The sequence below is a fragment of the Amphiprion ocellaris genome, chromosome 9 (genome assembly GCF_022539595.1).
Source record: "Amphiprion ocellaris isolate individual 3 ecotype Okinawa chromosome 9, ASM2253959v1, whole genome shotgun sequence".
NCBI lineage: Eukaryota > Metazoa > Chordata > Actinopteri > Pomacentridae > Amphiprion > Amphiprion ocellaris.
Genome location: NC_072774.1, coordinates 21,806,720 through 21,822,207, shown reverse-complemented (window position 1 = coordinate 21,822,207; position 15,488 = coordinate 21,806,720). Strand labels below are relative to the sequence as shown.

General features: G+C 37.6%; 1 protein-coding gene across 3 annotated transcripts; it reads left to right on the top strand.

Moving 5' to 3' along the window:
* Nucleotides 1-453: 453 nt before the first annotated feature.
* On the top strand, nucleotides 454-12,221 carry LOC111562949 (carcinoembryonic antigen-related cell adhesion molecule 1-like). 3 transcript variants are annotated; one of them, XM_035944219.2, is made up of 11 exons: nucleotides 454-590; nucleotides 1,696-2,019; nucleotides 2,881-3,156; nucleotides 3,512-3,778; nucleotides 4,664-4,942; nucleotides 5,121-5,387; nucleotides 6,305-6,577; nucleotides 7,505-7,610; nucleotides 8,668-8,708; nucleotides 8,823-8,860; nucleotides 9,364-12,221. In XM_035944219.2, the coding sequence occupies exons 1-11, from the start codon at nucleotides 545-547 to the stop codon at nucleotides 9,562-9,564; spliced, it is 2,118 nt and encodes a 705-aa protein (XP_035800112.1). In that variant the 5' UTR covers nucleotides 454-544; the 3' UTR covers nucleotides 9,565-12,221. The 3 variants fall into 3 exon arrangements, 2 of the variants coding, with proteins under 2 accessions (XP_035800112.1, XP_054869937.1); XR_008602832.1 differs by lacking the exons at nucleotides 8,823-8,860; nucleotides 9,364-12,221 and having other exon boundaries at nucleotides 6,829-7,610; nucleotides 8,668-8,706; XM_055013962.1 differs by lacking the exons at nucleotides 8,668-8,708; nucleotides 8,823-8,860; nucleotides 9,364-12,221 and adding an exon at nucleotides 8,011-8,648.
* Nucleotides 12,222-15,488: the final 3,267 nt, after the last annotated feature.

Here is a 15,488-nt window from a genome sequence, read left to right as displayed (position 1 = left end):
TTACACTGTATGAAATATATTTACAGAACATTTTTCTCCTGTCTTCTTGTTTTTTTGGAAACTTCAGAGTCAGTCCTCTTCTATCCCAAAAGCTTGTATGCTATTAAATCATCAACATCTGGGCAATAAATTATATAAATCAAAAATTTGAATCTAGCACAAGCACATCAAAAATCAACATTTCTATACACTCATTCAAACCTGCATCCATTCACTCATCACTTTCCTGATGTTAGACATTGACACTTTCAAAATGAATGAATCCTTAGACATGCATTTATGATTGTATGCTGCTTTGTTTCTTACTGACCTGTTAAATCTGTACCTTCTTCTAGGTTGCTTGCACGAAGTCGTTTTTGCCACAGGAGGGAGGCGTCCTGCACTTCTTGACCGCAGGTGATCAGCTACCAGGCAGCTCTCATGACTAAGTCATTTCTTAACTCCACACGTAGGCAGAGATTCACTCAACATAATAAGTCACCAGGTTGAAAAGAGATTCGAAGGTTTCATTGTCCTCAACTGCACCCCTCAGGGAGGTTGATCAATGGCTAAGTTACCACTACTTTTCATCGTCTTTGTGGCTTTTACAGGTAGGAGTCTCACATTTAAGAGTGTTCAGTAGAACTTCTAGTGCAGTGCTGTGCATATTATTATTGGTTTGTTCATCAGACTTTAGTTTCACTACGAAGAGCAGCAAAACTGAAGAGTCACAAAAGCATGAAGAGCACATTCGCTGTGTTATATAAGCAATAATTAGATTAGACACGACAGCAGTTATTTTGACAGTGAGTTAGATGACCATTTAAGAACCATGTAATTTAAAAAAAAATAAATTAATTAATAAAAAAAAATTATACATATATATATATATATATATATATATATATATATATATTTTGAATGTCAACATAATATGTACACAAGAGGTATGCATGTAAACTTTTATCAAGGACAGTTAAATCAGATATCTACTTGGAAACAACTACTGGAAAAAAACAAACTGTAAAATGAGAAGGAAAAAGAGCCCCGACAGTCATTTTAGTTGGTACAAACTTGATTATCTATTAACTTCATTTTCAAATGTTAACCTTGCTTTTACTTTAACTGCACTGGTATCCTACATAACAAATACATACATGTTTTTATTTCAGCTTCACTTTTGTCAGTTAATTCCAAATTGATGAGTGAAACAAATCTCAGCTGGAGATTGCAGATGACATCTTTTATGTTATGAATTTGTCATAATAATTTAAATATCACAATTTAAGCCCTACAAAATGATACAAAATACAATATTACCTGATTAAAATACGATTAAAGCTAACATCCTGAAGATAGTCAATATGAACTGGATAGCTAAGATAAAACATGTGGCTCCAGTAAAAAAGAGACAGAACTCTAATAGTAAAACTCATACAAGACAAAAGTCAGTGAAATCAGGAAACCAACCAAAATGACAAAAAGCAGTTTGATCAAAAGAAAGAAAGCCACAAGAGGAGATAAAGGCATATTAAAAATGACAGGCCTTTATTGAGACAGAATTTAATGTGGAACATGAAAATGTTTCAGAGTCTGGATGCAAAAACTGAAAATACCTTCTTCAGGTGCATGGCAGTAAACAGTAATGCAAATCTTTCTAAAATCCACAGTTGCTCTTTGTTTTATATGTAGGTGAATTATTTTTGTCTCTTTCAGGTTTAACTGAGGGTGCTGGTGTGTTGCCAGATGGTCCTCTGAATGCAACTGTTGGAGGGACGTTCCTGTTCACTACATCACTGACTCCAACAGAAACACCATTTGTAGTTGTGAATTGGTTTTTTGGTGTAAATAATATAATAACCTCACATGCTGCCTCAAACACAACTCCTCCAGAGTATGAAGGCAGGATAACTCTATTCCTGTCTACTGGATCTCTGGAGCTCAGGAGCCTGACTGATGCTGATAGTGGAGAGTACATCATTAACATTACACCAGCTGCTGGAGGCGCTTTAACAGGGAGCACCACACTGAACATATATGGTGAGCAAGTGTTGAAATCCACTTACAAATAATTCCTGGTGTCTTCTCAAAATAGTAAAACATCCATTTTTAAAAATCTAAAATGGTGACATAATAATAATAATAGTAATAATAACAATGAAGTTTATTGGGGACTTCATCTCTTGTTCTTTATAAAATTATACAGTGTAAATTATGGGTGCAGTTATCCAGTCTCAGAAGCATATCATCTTACAAATTCTTTATCATGACTGAAATATGAATAATTTCAATTGACAGCCAATACCATTGTAACATATATTTCTCCCAATATGATTTCTGTATAAGCTACAGTTCAACAATGTGTAAAAATACATGGAACGGGTCTGTCATTTTATTTCTGCTAATTGATAGATAGATAGATAGATAGATAGATAGATAGATAGATAGATAGATAGATAGATAGATAGATAGATAGATAGATAGATAGATAGATAGATAGATAGATAGATAGATAGATAGATAGATAGATAGATAGATAGATAGATAGATAGATAGATAGATAGATAGATAGAGGCTTTATTGTCATTGTGCAAAATACAATGAACATGACACATAGCACAGTGCAACTAGTAGCCAGTAGTAGTGAACATGATACATGATGGTTGGACAGTAATTTAAAGTTAAATATTTTGACCACTGTAGTACAATAACTGTTTTCAGGATTTTAACTGCTGTTATTTTATTTGGTCTGTGCATCATTGCCATTAAACAATAAGTAGGTTCATACAAACATTCAGGTTGTTTAGGTCTAATTCCTTTCTGATCATTGTGATGTTTGTCTGACTCTGACTGGTTGTTAGATGATGACAAATGTAAAACCATGTCTTTTTTCACCCACAGAGCCAGTCTCCAATGTAGCAGTACATCCCAAAAGTGCAGACTTGGTTGAATTCAGTTCTGTTATTCTGTCCTGCACCTCCTTTGGATCCTCCATTTCTTTCCTCTGGCTGAACGACACCTCTGAGGTTACAGCCAGTGACAGAGTTCATCTCACTGATGGAGGCTCCACTTTGACAATAGTCAACGTGACTCGCTATGACCAGCAACCATTCAGGTGTCATGTGTTCAATCCTGTCAGTAATGACACCAGTGAGCCTGTAAACATCATCATCAGCTGTGAGTTTTTAATCTGTTCAGTATCTGACATCTGCATGCAAACTTCAGAGGTAGTTTAGATTATTCACAGAGGTTAGTGAAAACTTTAGAAACATGTTTTTCTATCTATTGGGATTCAGTACAACACCATCAGAAACTCCATCATCCAAATCAGTTGCTGCTCAGCCTTTGTTTTGCTTTTTCTTTAAATGATATTACATTGTAATTTTTTGTAGACTTGTTGCACAGTAATGTAGTTGTGTATACTGAACAGTTTCAGCATTAGACTTCACAGTGAGTCAAGCTGTATGTCATATGCAATTTAGCTTTTCAAGCTAATAACTTTGCTTCTTCTTGCTGTTTCCTCCATGTTCAGTTGGCCCAGAAAATACAAACTTACTGCTATCACCATCAGAAGAATACTTTGCAGAAGGGTCAGATGTCAGATTGTTCTGCTCAACTGAGTCTAGACCTCCTGCCCAGTTTATGTGGTTTCTAAATGGAGAAAGTCTGCCTCACTCAGAACCAGAGCTCAACCTGACAAACATTCAGATGAACAATACTGGAAACTACAGCTGTCAGGCCTTCAATGATAAAACCATGAGAAATGAAACATCTCAGCTTACAGCTATATCTGTACTGGGTAAGTGTGAACAAAGCTTTTGCATATATAAAAAAATGTGGTTAAAAAGATGTGATTTAAGCTTGTATTTATGACACTTTTCAAAAAAAACTAAACATGTATTTATGAAGTACAAAAAAGTTTGCAACACATATTTGGAAAACTGACTAACTGAATCAAGATACATCTGCCATTTTTGCTCGAACATAGATCACCAAGGCGTCTCACAAACAAACAAACAAAAAAAAGGAAACTGTTTGAGGACATATAAAGTACCTTTCTTAAGTGTCCATGAAAAATGGGTCTAATAAGCCAATGCCTGAATTGTGAATCCCAACATTGCTGTGCAATAATTTTTTTTTATTTACTAAAAAAACAAAATCCTCAACAAAGTTGCCGTTCCGGCTGCAACTTTAAGTGAGACTCCTCTTTCAATATGAAGTACTAAAAAACAACAAATGCATGACACGGTCAATAGTGAAAATAAATTGGGAACTACAATATTTTTAAAAATATGCACTGTGGCTGCAGTAATGCACATATTGTCTTCTTGTAAACAGACAGACCATAAATGAAAACTATTCATAGAGTCTAGTAATTCAGTGATGCCTCTAACAAGCAATGGCTGTCTACCCAAAGGTCTTCTTTTTGTTTTGTTGCTGTATCATTTACTGGGTCAAAACTGTCTCAGTTTTCAGGCAACGAAGTCTCACGTCCCCAAATAAATACATGTATCTATGTCCAGCTGAAGTACAACCTTTGACAGTGGATTCAATGTTGCACATCATTGTATAAATACATTCATTCCTAGTCTCTACATTCCTCCCAAATATTGAACAATATTCCTTTTCTTTTGTTGGCAGCAAGTTAAAAAACAAACAAAAAAGCAATGTTTTTCACCCACAGCACATGTTGCCAACATTGTGGTGACTTCAGACAGCACAGACCTGGTTGAGTTCAACAGCTCTGTCAGTCTCTCCTGTACCTCCTCTGGAACCTTGCTGTCTTTCCTCTGGCTGAATGGAAGTTCGAAGGTTACAGAAAATGACAGAGTTCAGCTCACCGATGGAGGCTCCTCTTTGACTATAGTCAATGTGTCCCGCTATGACCAGGGACCATTTACGTGTCAGGTGTTCAACCCTGTCAGTAATGGCACCAGCAGTCCCATTAACCTCTCTATCAGCTGTGAGTTTCAAACCTAAATGAGCATCATCTTTATCTTGCATGATATACCTGCACCCTCAAAGCTTCAGCTTTGAGCTTTTCAAGTTTAGGCTATAGTGAGACTTCACACTAAACAAAGCTGCAAGTGATGCAGCTGCTAACATTACTGTTATCCTCTGCATATACCATGACATTGCAGATGGTCCTGAAAATATTGAATTGATACGATCATCATCACAAGAATTCATTGAGGAAGGGTCAAACATCGGCCTGTCCTGCTCAGCTGTCTCCAGACCTGCTGCCCTGTTTAAGTGGTTTCTGAATGGAAACCTGCTGGCTGATACTGGGTCAGAGCTCACACTCACCAACATTCAACTGAGTCAAAGTGGAAACTACAGCTGTCAGGCATTTAACAGCAAAACGCTGAGATATCAAACATCTCAGCCTTCAGCTATAACTGTACTAGGTGAGTTACAATAAAGGAGATTTCATGGCAGTGGCATTCAGCAATACTTATTTTATGGTTTCAAATACGCTCAGAACAGAAGTCTGAGAAACAGTGTAACAGATATAGTATTGATGTATAATGAGTGGTGTGTTACTTGTGTATGTGTCTGCAGAGTGATCTATACTGGTGTTTTTTTCTCAGATTAGTTTCACTTACTATTAAAATGTAATTGTAGTAAAAGAAGTAAAATTTAAAAAAACCAAACACCTTTGAATTTACCATTAGATTGCTTAACTTTGCATATAAAGTGATTAGAAAACGTCATATAAAAACATAATCAGTATTTTTTTAGACCAATAGTGAGTTTTGTTACTTGCATTTGGAAAGCGCTGTTCATGAACACACAAGAATTATCCCTAGTATCAGCAGTTCCCCTCAACTCGATGGACCTTTTGGCTGGATTTCACCTCATTATTTTGGTTCTCCAGTTCACAACTGGACTCTGTTTGTTCACCATCAATGACCTAAATGTGTGATTTTGACCACGGTAGACAGCTGTCAGCTAACAATCACCTGTACGCTACCTGCCCAGCTCCAAGTATTTGTAGCGAACTAATGAGGAACATAGGGGAACATTTAGCGACAAAAGAGTCAGATGTGGTTCGCAGAAGTTGGTGGAGACCAAAACAGAGCAAAAATGACAGTGTATGTTGGAAATGTTGCTCAGTACAGTATGTATTGGATGTGTAGCCTAAATAGGCACCGTTTTGCTTTCAAATCTCCCAGCATAAGCAATGATTATATGTTCATGTCATGTTTCCCTACACACTATTCTTAAGTTTTCTTTGTCCTTATTATTTCCCTTCAGTTCTGGAGTTGCTTTTGTTCCAACTGTCATATTTTTCATACAGAATCCTTTATTTTTTGCCTCACAGAGAAAATATTAGGTGCTTCTGTCAAACCATCAACAACTCTGATTGATGAGGGGACTTCTATCAACTTAACCTGTGAGGCCTCTGGTTCCATTTGGACCAGGATGTGGAAGAAGGATGGCTCAGATCTGATCCTGGCTGACAACATGACACTTTCAGAGAATAATAGATTGTTGTCTTTTAACCCTGTGAATAGAAACGACAACGGAGAATATTTCTGCAATGTCAGCAACCCTATCAGCAGTGATGGAGCTAAATACAACTTGGTTGTTAACTGTAAGTAACATGCTGATGTATTACTGAAATTAATATTAACACAGAATTCTAGATTTAAAGCTATTTATCTAAGATGTTATTCTTTATCAGTAACTGTTGTCTAGTCAGTGTACTGGGTAAAATGACGTTATTTCTGTTGCTGTAAGATATTTTTACAAATTTATGTTTTTCAGATGGACTAGACAATGTTTAAATCATAGGTCCAGGTTTGATAAATGTGAAAAGCACCTTAAAAAATATCTGTTCTGCAGAGTCCACACCATCTACCAGTTACACCTGGATATTCAGTGGGACACAGATACTCAACAACTCTCCCTAGGGTTTGGGTTCGGGTTTGGGTTGAAATTGTTAAAGAAATGGTTGATCTCTCTGACAGTGGCAACTACACCTATCAAGCAAGGAATAGTATAACTGAGATCATCGGCAGTGCATGGATTGTCTGTGTCGGGTACCTAGGTCTGGCTGATTGCAGATACTGTCGATATTTGTGTATATTGTGTTCATCTTCTATTATTATTCTTGTGGTATTTTGAGTAGTACTAGGCTTCCTGATTTTTTCTCATAGATCTTTTTCTTCCATGTACACGTGGGGCCTTTGTTTAAGCTCATGAGACAACAATCGGTTGAAAGTGAATATTCCATTTCATTGACCTTTAGCAAAATATTGATCTGTAGAAAGATGTTTGCTCAAGCTATACAGTACATCCATCACTCTTCCAAACACAAGTGTTGCCAAAGGAGATTTCTTTGCCTCTGTCTTTATACTAACCAAACAGGTAGTGAAATCTGAGTAACTATGGAAATCACACAAAGGGGAAAAAAATGAGATATTTTTGAGGTGATGGAAGCTTCTGTTAAAAAAATTAGTAATGATTTTTTGTTGTTGTTGTTGTTGTTGTTGTTGTTGTTGTGTTTATATTTTCCCAGACGAATCACCAGGTTGCTCTGCTGGCTGCATCGCTGGAATAGTAATTGCATGTTGTGTCTTCGTTGCTGTAGCTGTTGGTGTAGGGTTCTACGTATATCGAAAAAAGTAAGTGGAAAGTAGCATTGAAACATAACCAGGAAACATTTTTGAAATTATTAATATTTACAACATTGTGTTTAAATATATTTTGAGCGTTCAGGTGTAAAACTCATTGAACACCAACAGACGGTTGATATTCATCAACAGGGAAAATAACAGTGTGCTACTTTTGCTAGTCTGGGAATCTACAGTATATTCTCTGTATAAATCCTAACGTCAGCTTCAACTATAAATCTGTCCTGTTGGCTCTCAGTGGGGGGGGGGGGGGGGGGGGGGGGTGCAGGCCAAGGAGCTTAAAGCTGGTAACCCATTCCACTTCTTCCCCATTGATGCTCAGGCCTGAGTGTAGTGTAGTCCTACACTTCCGGAAGTGAGTAATGACTTCTTTTGTCTTCTTGGTGTTGAGGTTGAGGTGGTTGTCACTGCACCAGGCTGCCAGTGCTTGGACCTCCTCCCTGTATGGTGTCTCATATGGTGAGCCATGAGTAGCTACACAGACATACGTGTACAGTGTGTACAAGACTGGACTCAGCACACACCCTGAGGAACATCAGTACTGAGGATGATGGTGGAGGATGTGGAAGTGCCCATTCTGACATGCTGGGATCTGTTAGTCAGGAAGTCCTCGATCCACAGACAGAGGGAGGTTCCAGGTTGTAGTGTCTGCAGTTTGTTGATGAGTCTGCTGGGGCTGATGGAATTAAATGCCGAGCTGAAGTCAACAAACAGCATCCTTATATATGTGTCGGGGTTTTCAATGTGACTGAGAGCTGTGTGGAGGGCAATGGACATGACATGGTCTGTGGATCTGTTTGACCTGTAGGCGAACTGATGTTTATCAAAGCCAGGTGGGATACGGGCCTTTGGACCTTTTATTTGTTAGTTGTTTCTTAAAATAGAAAAAATCTTTGTCTCACAGAATCAATGTGATCATATTTGTTCTCTATGTTTTTGTGGAGCCAGATGTTAAATTATAAAAAGCAGTTACACTGAATAAATATACTAATAACTATTCAGAGAATATTTAATTTGTATAATAATAACTTATTGTCTCTTTTAACAGAAAACATCCAAAAACATCCTCTAAAAGAAACACTTCCAGAGGTAAGTGCATACGTGTGTATGTGTTCAATATTTGTTGGGTAATTTACACATTATTATTTACTCCTTGAACTTAATTCAGTTTATTAAACATTGTTTATGTATCATGTTTTAAAGGAGACCAAAGCCAAGACAACACAGGATACTCAAGTGAGGTAAAGTTATCAGTGCCTTTACATGCACTGAAGTAACCAAGATACTTTATAATGAAATCACGGTATGTATTAATTGGGGGACACTGTTTACATGCCATACTCATTAAATGAATGATTTTGAATAAACCAAAAGATATGTATAAGAGAAAATGCAGTATAGCTGTCCTTATGGGATTTTATATGTAATATAATATAATACATTGCTAATTTTACTGTGTACAAAAGGTATTTCATGTTCTTCTCTCTCATGCTCTCTCTGTCTCTCTCTCACACACAGACTTATTCAGGACTCTAAACTTGCAGTATAATAGTATCTTTACCACACATTACAGCTTTTATGCCTTTTCATTTTCATGCCATTGCTAATCAAGTATTTGCTTTAATATCATATCTACTGTGAAATGAAAGTTACATTTTATAGAATTTCTTAAAGCTTCGACAAGATACTTTAAACATTTTCATGGAAATTCTTGAATAATATTACCCTATGTTTTCTTGTCTAGGAGGTGAACTATACAGACGTCAGTTTTTTGAAGAAAAATGGTGGGGAAGTCCAGCTGGGGTTACAGAACACCTCCTCAGATTATGCTCAAGTCCGAGTGAACAACGGCCCTCCTGCAGCAGCTCCTCCTGACTATGATGCCCACATGCAGCGAGTGAAGAGACAAGCTCCTCAGGCTGGTGCTAATGGCGTACAAAGTTAAGCTCAGATCTGTAAAAACTGATTGAATTTGATATAAAGAAACGTGCACTTCCCCCCTCAGTTCCTATATGGCAGACTAATTTGGGCTTCAGTTTACTTAGTCAAAGCACTTTAAGATGGTTAATCATCAACCAGTTCTAGCAGCTGTCACCATGACAGAGGTCAGGAGGCCCATAGTTTCTTTCATTATTTTACTGATACATGCAATAGCTTCCCTGTACTTTTGTTCAGCATTATATGTGTATACATAATGCAGATATCTTTGAATCCACACGTTTACTGTGTAATTTTAGTGGAGATTCCAGATTGTAGCTCATAAGTTAGGGATTGATTCTAATATTAATTTACAATCTTCCAACATATCAATTTGTTTAAAAAAAAAAAAAAAAATCAGTTACACCAATATGATAGATAATGTATGATATACAGTATGTGCTGATAATGTATATTTATAAGGATCAGGACATGAATACTCCTGGATACTCTGTAAGCCTTTTAATTTGTCATTTCTAAAGTAAACATCAAGGATTTGCTGTGATCAAAAGATTCCTGTAAAAGGTTGCAGTATTAACCCAAAGAGAAAAGGTCTGCTGTCACAATAACCTGTAATGCTGACATATTATTCATCAGCAATAACAAGACAGTTTTTGACTGGTCTACTTGAAGCTCAGACAAGGCAATAGTTCACTGCCGATGTTTAAAGGACTTCAACATTCAGACACAGTCCAGCGGTTATATGATGGATATCTTCAAGTGCAATAAATGCTCAAAGTCCTAAGTCCATCTAGCAGACATGCAGAAACTGCAACTTAGTTCTGAGCAAGTTTACAGTAAATGTAATCAGAAGTTGTTCTGATGATAAAATAAAGTGCTTTATCTGTGAGAACATTACAATAGTGTGATTAGAAAAGGAATGCCAGTTTATAGTGCCACATACACTAATTGTACACATGTCTAATTAATACAAATCATCGTCAAATGTGAGTCGTCAACTGTATAGACCTTTTGTAACTTTTTAATTTTTATGACTATTTTTGCCAGTTATATTAAACGCTGTGTCACACATCAAGGTGTCACGGCGTGGGGGTGAACCCGAGCAGAGAGCACACAGACGAGGGACTGAGGCAAGAACAAGGTGGATTTTATTGTTTTGAACAGAGGTTAAGGGAGTGCTGGACGGGGGGGGGAAAACTGATGTCTGGAGTGACTCAACTAAAAAGGGGAGGACGGGGGGTGACAGTACCAGGAACCGGCGGCCCGCTTGGCGTCCTCCGTGGTGGGGGTAGGTTGGCGGCGGAGAGCGGACAGGAGAGCCTCGTTCCAGTGGGGGCGACAAGTGGGGTGTTTTCCAGAGCCGAGGGGGGAGTATGGCAGGCAGAGACCCTCCACGACGAGTAGAAGTTCCAGGGGCAGGCAGCAGGTCCAAGGTGAGGGAGGGGAGGGGAGGGGGAGAGGTCTGGTCAGGGCTGGATCCAGAGTGCAGGGGATTGGGGGGGGCAGAGCAGGTGGAACCGGGCAGCTGGGTCAGCAGAGCTAAACAGGAAAACAGGGGTAGACAAGGCAAGGCTTTTTCAATGGCAAAATCTCAGCAAAGGTTCAAGGCTGGACGACTGACTGCGTGAGCAGAGTTTACTATCTGGCAGGGTGTGGAGTGTGCAGCCGGCTTTTATGGTGGAGATGATCATCAGGTGTGCTGCACCACAGCTGTCCGGAGTTCCGTTGATGAGTGATTGGTGATGAACAGCAGCTGGACAGAGCAGCTCTGCTGAGCTGCAGCAGGAAGGTGGAGAGAGGAATAGGAGGGAGGAGGATGAGGGAGGATGAGGGAGGATGAGGGAGGATGAGGGAGGATGAGGGAGGATGAGGGAGGATGAAGGAGGATGAGGGAGGATGAGGGAGGTCAGGTGGGGGCTGAAGCTGGGACAGAGGAGGGAGCCCAGACACAAGGCATTACATACAATAGGTTTCCCGTGCCACTTCATAAAAAGAGTTTTGTTTGTTAAAAAACAATACAGCAGACTGTAGACTGTTTAAAGGGAAGTTCAGCATGATATAAAAGTGTCACTATGGACTTTTTAAAAATGTGTTGTCCTTATAACACTGAGTAAATTGTAAATTGTTGACAAACCACAACCCAAAAAATCTTCTTGAACAGATCATCTGTCAACAAAACTTCTGATTTGATTTTCAGATTTTAAGGGGGAGCTGAAACGTTCAGTATTGAAATCTGAAGCAAAATAGCAGAAGGGATTTACCAAAGCCAAGCAAAGTGTAAATGCCAAGATGTATTTATGTTCTGGTTAAATGTTAAATTTAACTTAACAAATGGAGCCAAGCTTTTTGTTTTTTTTTTTTTTAAAACAGCTGTTTTACAAGCACAGTGTTGTATCCAGATGTTGTATGATTTCATTCCTTTATTACATAAACCACAAATGCATTATTGAGAAATGTTGTAATTGTCTTTTTGATTGTACACATCAGGTACCATAACAAACATGAATTTTTAAAAAGAAAGACTGCAGTTTCAAGCAGAATGTAATTTGGCTAAAGCCAGGTTTCACACAAACCTCATTAGATCAATGCCTGTCTTCTTTGGTAAACTGTTCACCCAGAACACAGTAATCTGTTGTTAATAAAGTATTCTACATGGAAGTTTTATTTTGGTTGTGGTTAGTGCTTTGTATGAAACAATAACTTGAGATCAGCACAAATGACACAAGTGTTTGTCCAGATCTCCCCTCCCCCCTTAGTTACTTATTACTCACTGGATTTCACCTGCATAGACAATGTGAAAACAATGTTTTACAAATGTAACTTTTCCACACCTTAATTATGTTTTATCATTCCCTGTTTACCAGTAACTTCTGTCAGTTTTTGATTTTTGTTCAAGTCTTCCATTGGAGAAAAGAAGAGGAAGTAGTTGTAGGAACATTCAGCTGAAATAAACCCATTGACAGGAATGACACTACATTTAAATTGCAGCAATAAATTCAAAGTGGTGTTATTATGCTGCTATATCTTATGTCACAACAATACAGTTTACTCAAATGACAGTGCTGTAAAAGTACTGTGTAAAGGAATAAATTACATAAATTAGAAACTACTTTTTCATTGTTTTTACAGCTGCTACCAGTATGTGACAAATAACAAATTCTACATATCCACTTTTAGTCTCTTAGTCTTTTACTGTTTTTTAAATTGTAAATCGTGCACCAGAAATGCCACACCTCGAAATTTGCCATTAATTTATTGACTTATCTGTGTGAGACTGTGTGAGACGTCTCGGTGGATTCATCACAAGTCAAAACGGACTTTTAATGCAATAAAACCTCATCATGTTACTAGAATAAATACGTTTAATAGGCATACAACCTTTTCACAGTCTCACTTCAGCCTATCTATTTACTAGTAGTAGGACTCAAAAGTCACATTCCTGAGGCTAAATACTGTCTAAGTTTAACGATCAACGAAAAGGGGGAAGTAAAAAATAAAGTGGTTGAGGAAGAAACGACACCAAACACTGCTATGCTGTTTTGTCATTATATCAACACCAGTCTAAATGCCTGTTGACAGACTGTTGAATTAAGCAAACAATTCAGGCCTTTCACTGAACATCCTACTTGATATATAGGCTTTCTTTTTTAGAAAGAAGAAGAAAAAAGGAGGGGACAACAAGCACTGGCAAATTCCTGTGAGATAGTGCCCTCTAGTGCTGAATGCAGTGCAGTCTAGTTTGTAAAACAACCTCACTTCATTTTGACTCACTGCTGCCCACTGATGCTGGTTTCTACCAATAGTTTTCAGCTTGAGCTGTCCACTCAGCTGTAAGTATTTAAGCATAAAGAAATACACTAAATAAACATAAAATAATTTATTTGTCTTTACTTTGGTATTTTCTAATCTTTTTTTGTATGATTCATGTCAACATCAATAGATCTGACACTGAGATTCCTGGTAGACTGAGTTATTTCACCTGCCTGATAAGTTGCACCCTGAGTGTGGAAAGTACTGGTTTCCCCTTTAGAACCTTCTTTGCAGTCTATGGGAATGAGCTCATGTGGACCCTTTCAATACCTCAGATTTCCCAAAACTTAATCTGCATTGTGGGAAAGGCAGCAGCTTGACACTCTGTTTTGCATTAGCCCATGTGTTTACTACCTCATATCAATGTTCACTTGCATGTAGATGTAAAGAACCTCCTGAACCCTTGACCCCTACAGTGAAGAGGTTCCAGTGGTTCTGTTTTATTTATTTATTTGATGTGGTTTGTGTCCACTTGTCCCTTTAGAGGGAATATTTGCTGCAAATCACAACAAAGCTGTACTGAGCGATTCCCTCGATCCTATGATGAAACATTCCTATCATGATGGGAGTAGTCTCTTCCAAGATGACAGTGCCTCCATCCATAGAGCACATGATGTTACTGAATTGTCTGAATATGAAAATGATGTGAATCATATGCTACTGCCTCTGCAGCCACCAGATATGAACCTAGCTGGACATCTATGGAAGATTTTGAGCTGATGTTGTAGACAGCACTCTCCACTACCAGGAAAACACCAAATGAGGGAACATCTCCTGGATTAATGGTGTTCCATTGCTTCAATAGTGTTCCAAAGACTTGTAGAACCAAAGAGAACTGAAACTGTGCTGGTGTAATGTGGGGCCTGCTACCTCACTAAAACACTTTCTGTTTGGTTTTGATTTAATTTACTATATATCTGTAAATGTCTACCGTATCTGTTGTGGTTTTGTAAACTACAAATGTTGGGTGTTGTTACAAATGTGTTAAGACAAGAACAGCAGGCAGTTAACTGCTGTACAGGGGCACAGTGTCTGCGTACCTCATATAATTAACTAGCCCAAAACAATGATTTCCATGATCTTGTGCTGTTTGTCCATTAAGCTTTTTTTAAAATTTCATTGTTAATATATATTACATAATTTTGAATGCATATTAATGACAGAAAAATATGCTGAAACTTTTTAGATTTCTAAACATTTAATACTTAAATCACAGAAAGGGGTTAAATGTTTTAAAACCATCAATTATGCATCCTGGATTATTTTTGGATATTTTTTCTTGTTCTGTTCTTTTATTTTATTTTCAATCTTTTGCTTTGCTTTTACTGTAAGTTCAATTTTGTGTTTCTGTTACTGTTTTCTTACCAAAGGGAGGTGCTGTGTTCACAGTAACAGAAGAAGTAGAGAAACCGAATACTTGTAGCCTACTGTATGTTTAGCTCGGTTTCACAACTGATGATACCATCTAACAATGATGAAGTGAAGCCCATGATCCTGTCATTTACATTGTGGTCCCTGATGTAAATTAGCTTATGAGTCACATCATTTTCATACTCACCAGACAATGCAGTGACCACATTGTGGTCCCTAATGTAAATAGCAATGGCAAAGATGCAGGACTCAAAGTTTTAAAGCACCATCGCACTACAAGCAAACCAATGCAATAAACAACTGTGTCATTATCATTAAATTCACACGAGTTTACTTAATTTTTTGTTTCCCTCAAGCCACAATATGACCAGGAAGCATTAATAACAAACAGAAGTACAGAAGCATACAATCACACTGCTTACTACCCAAACATTCACATGCTTGCACATGTCTAGCTATACTTTTGAAGAGATTGAACAGCAGTCTGCATTTTCTTATTCTTCTTGCTTTCAAATGTGAAATGAAACTTTACATAAAGCATGTATTTGAAACATAATGCAACCAAGTTTTGGTAAGTTTACTTTAAAAAATGATAAGACAATCTACATCCACTTGACCTTCAATACATTTCAGAGGGAAGTGCTATACTTTTTGTCCACTACACTTATTTGACAACTAGTTTCTTTTAAAAGTCATACTATCAGAACTATAATGATAGATGATTATTTAAATACTGCCAATTAATAAATT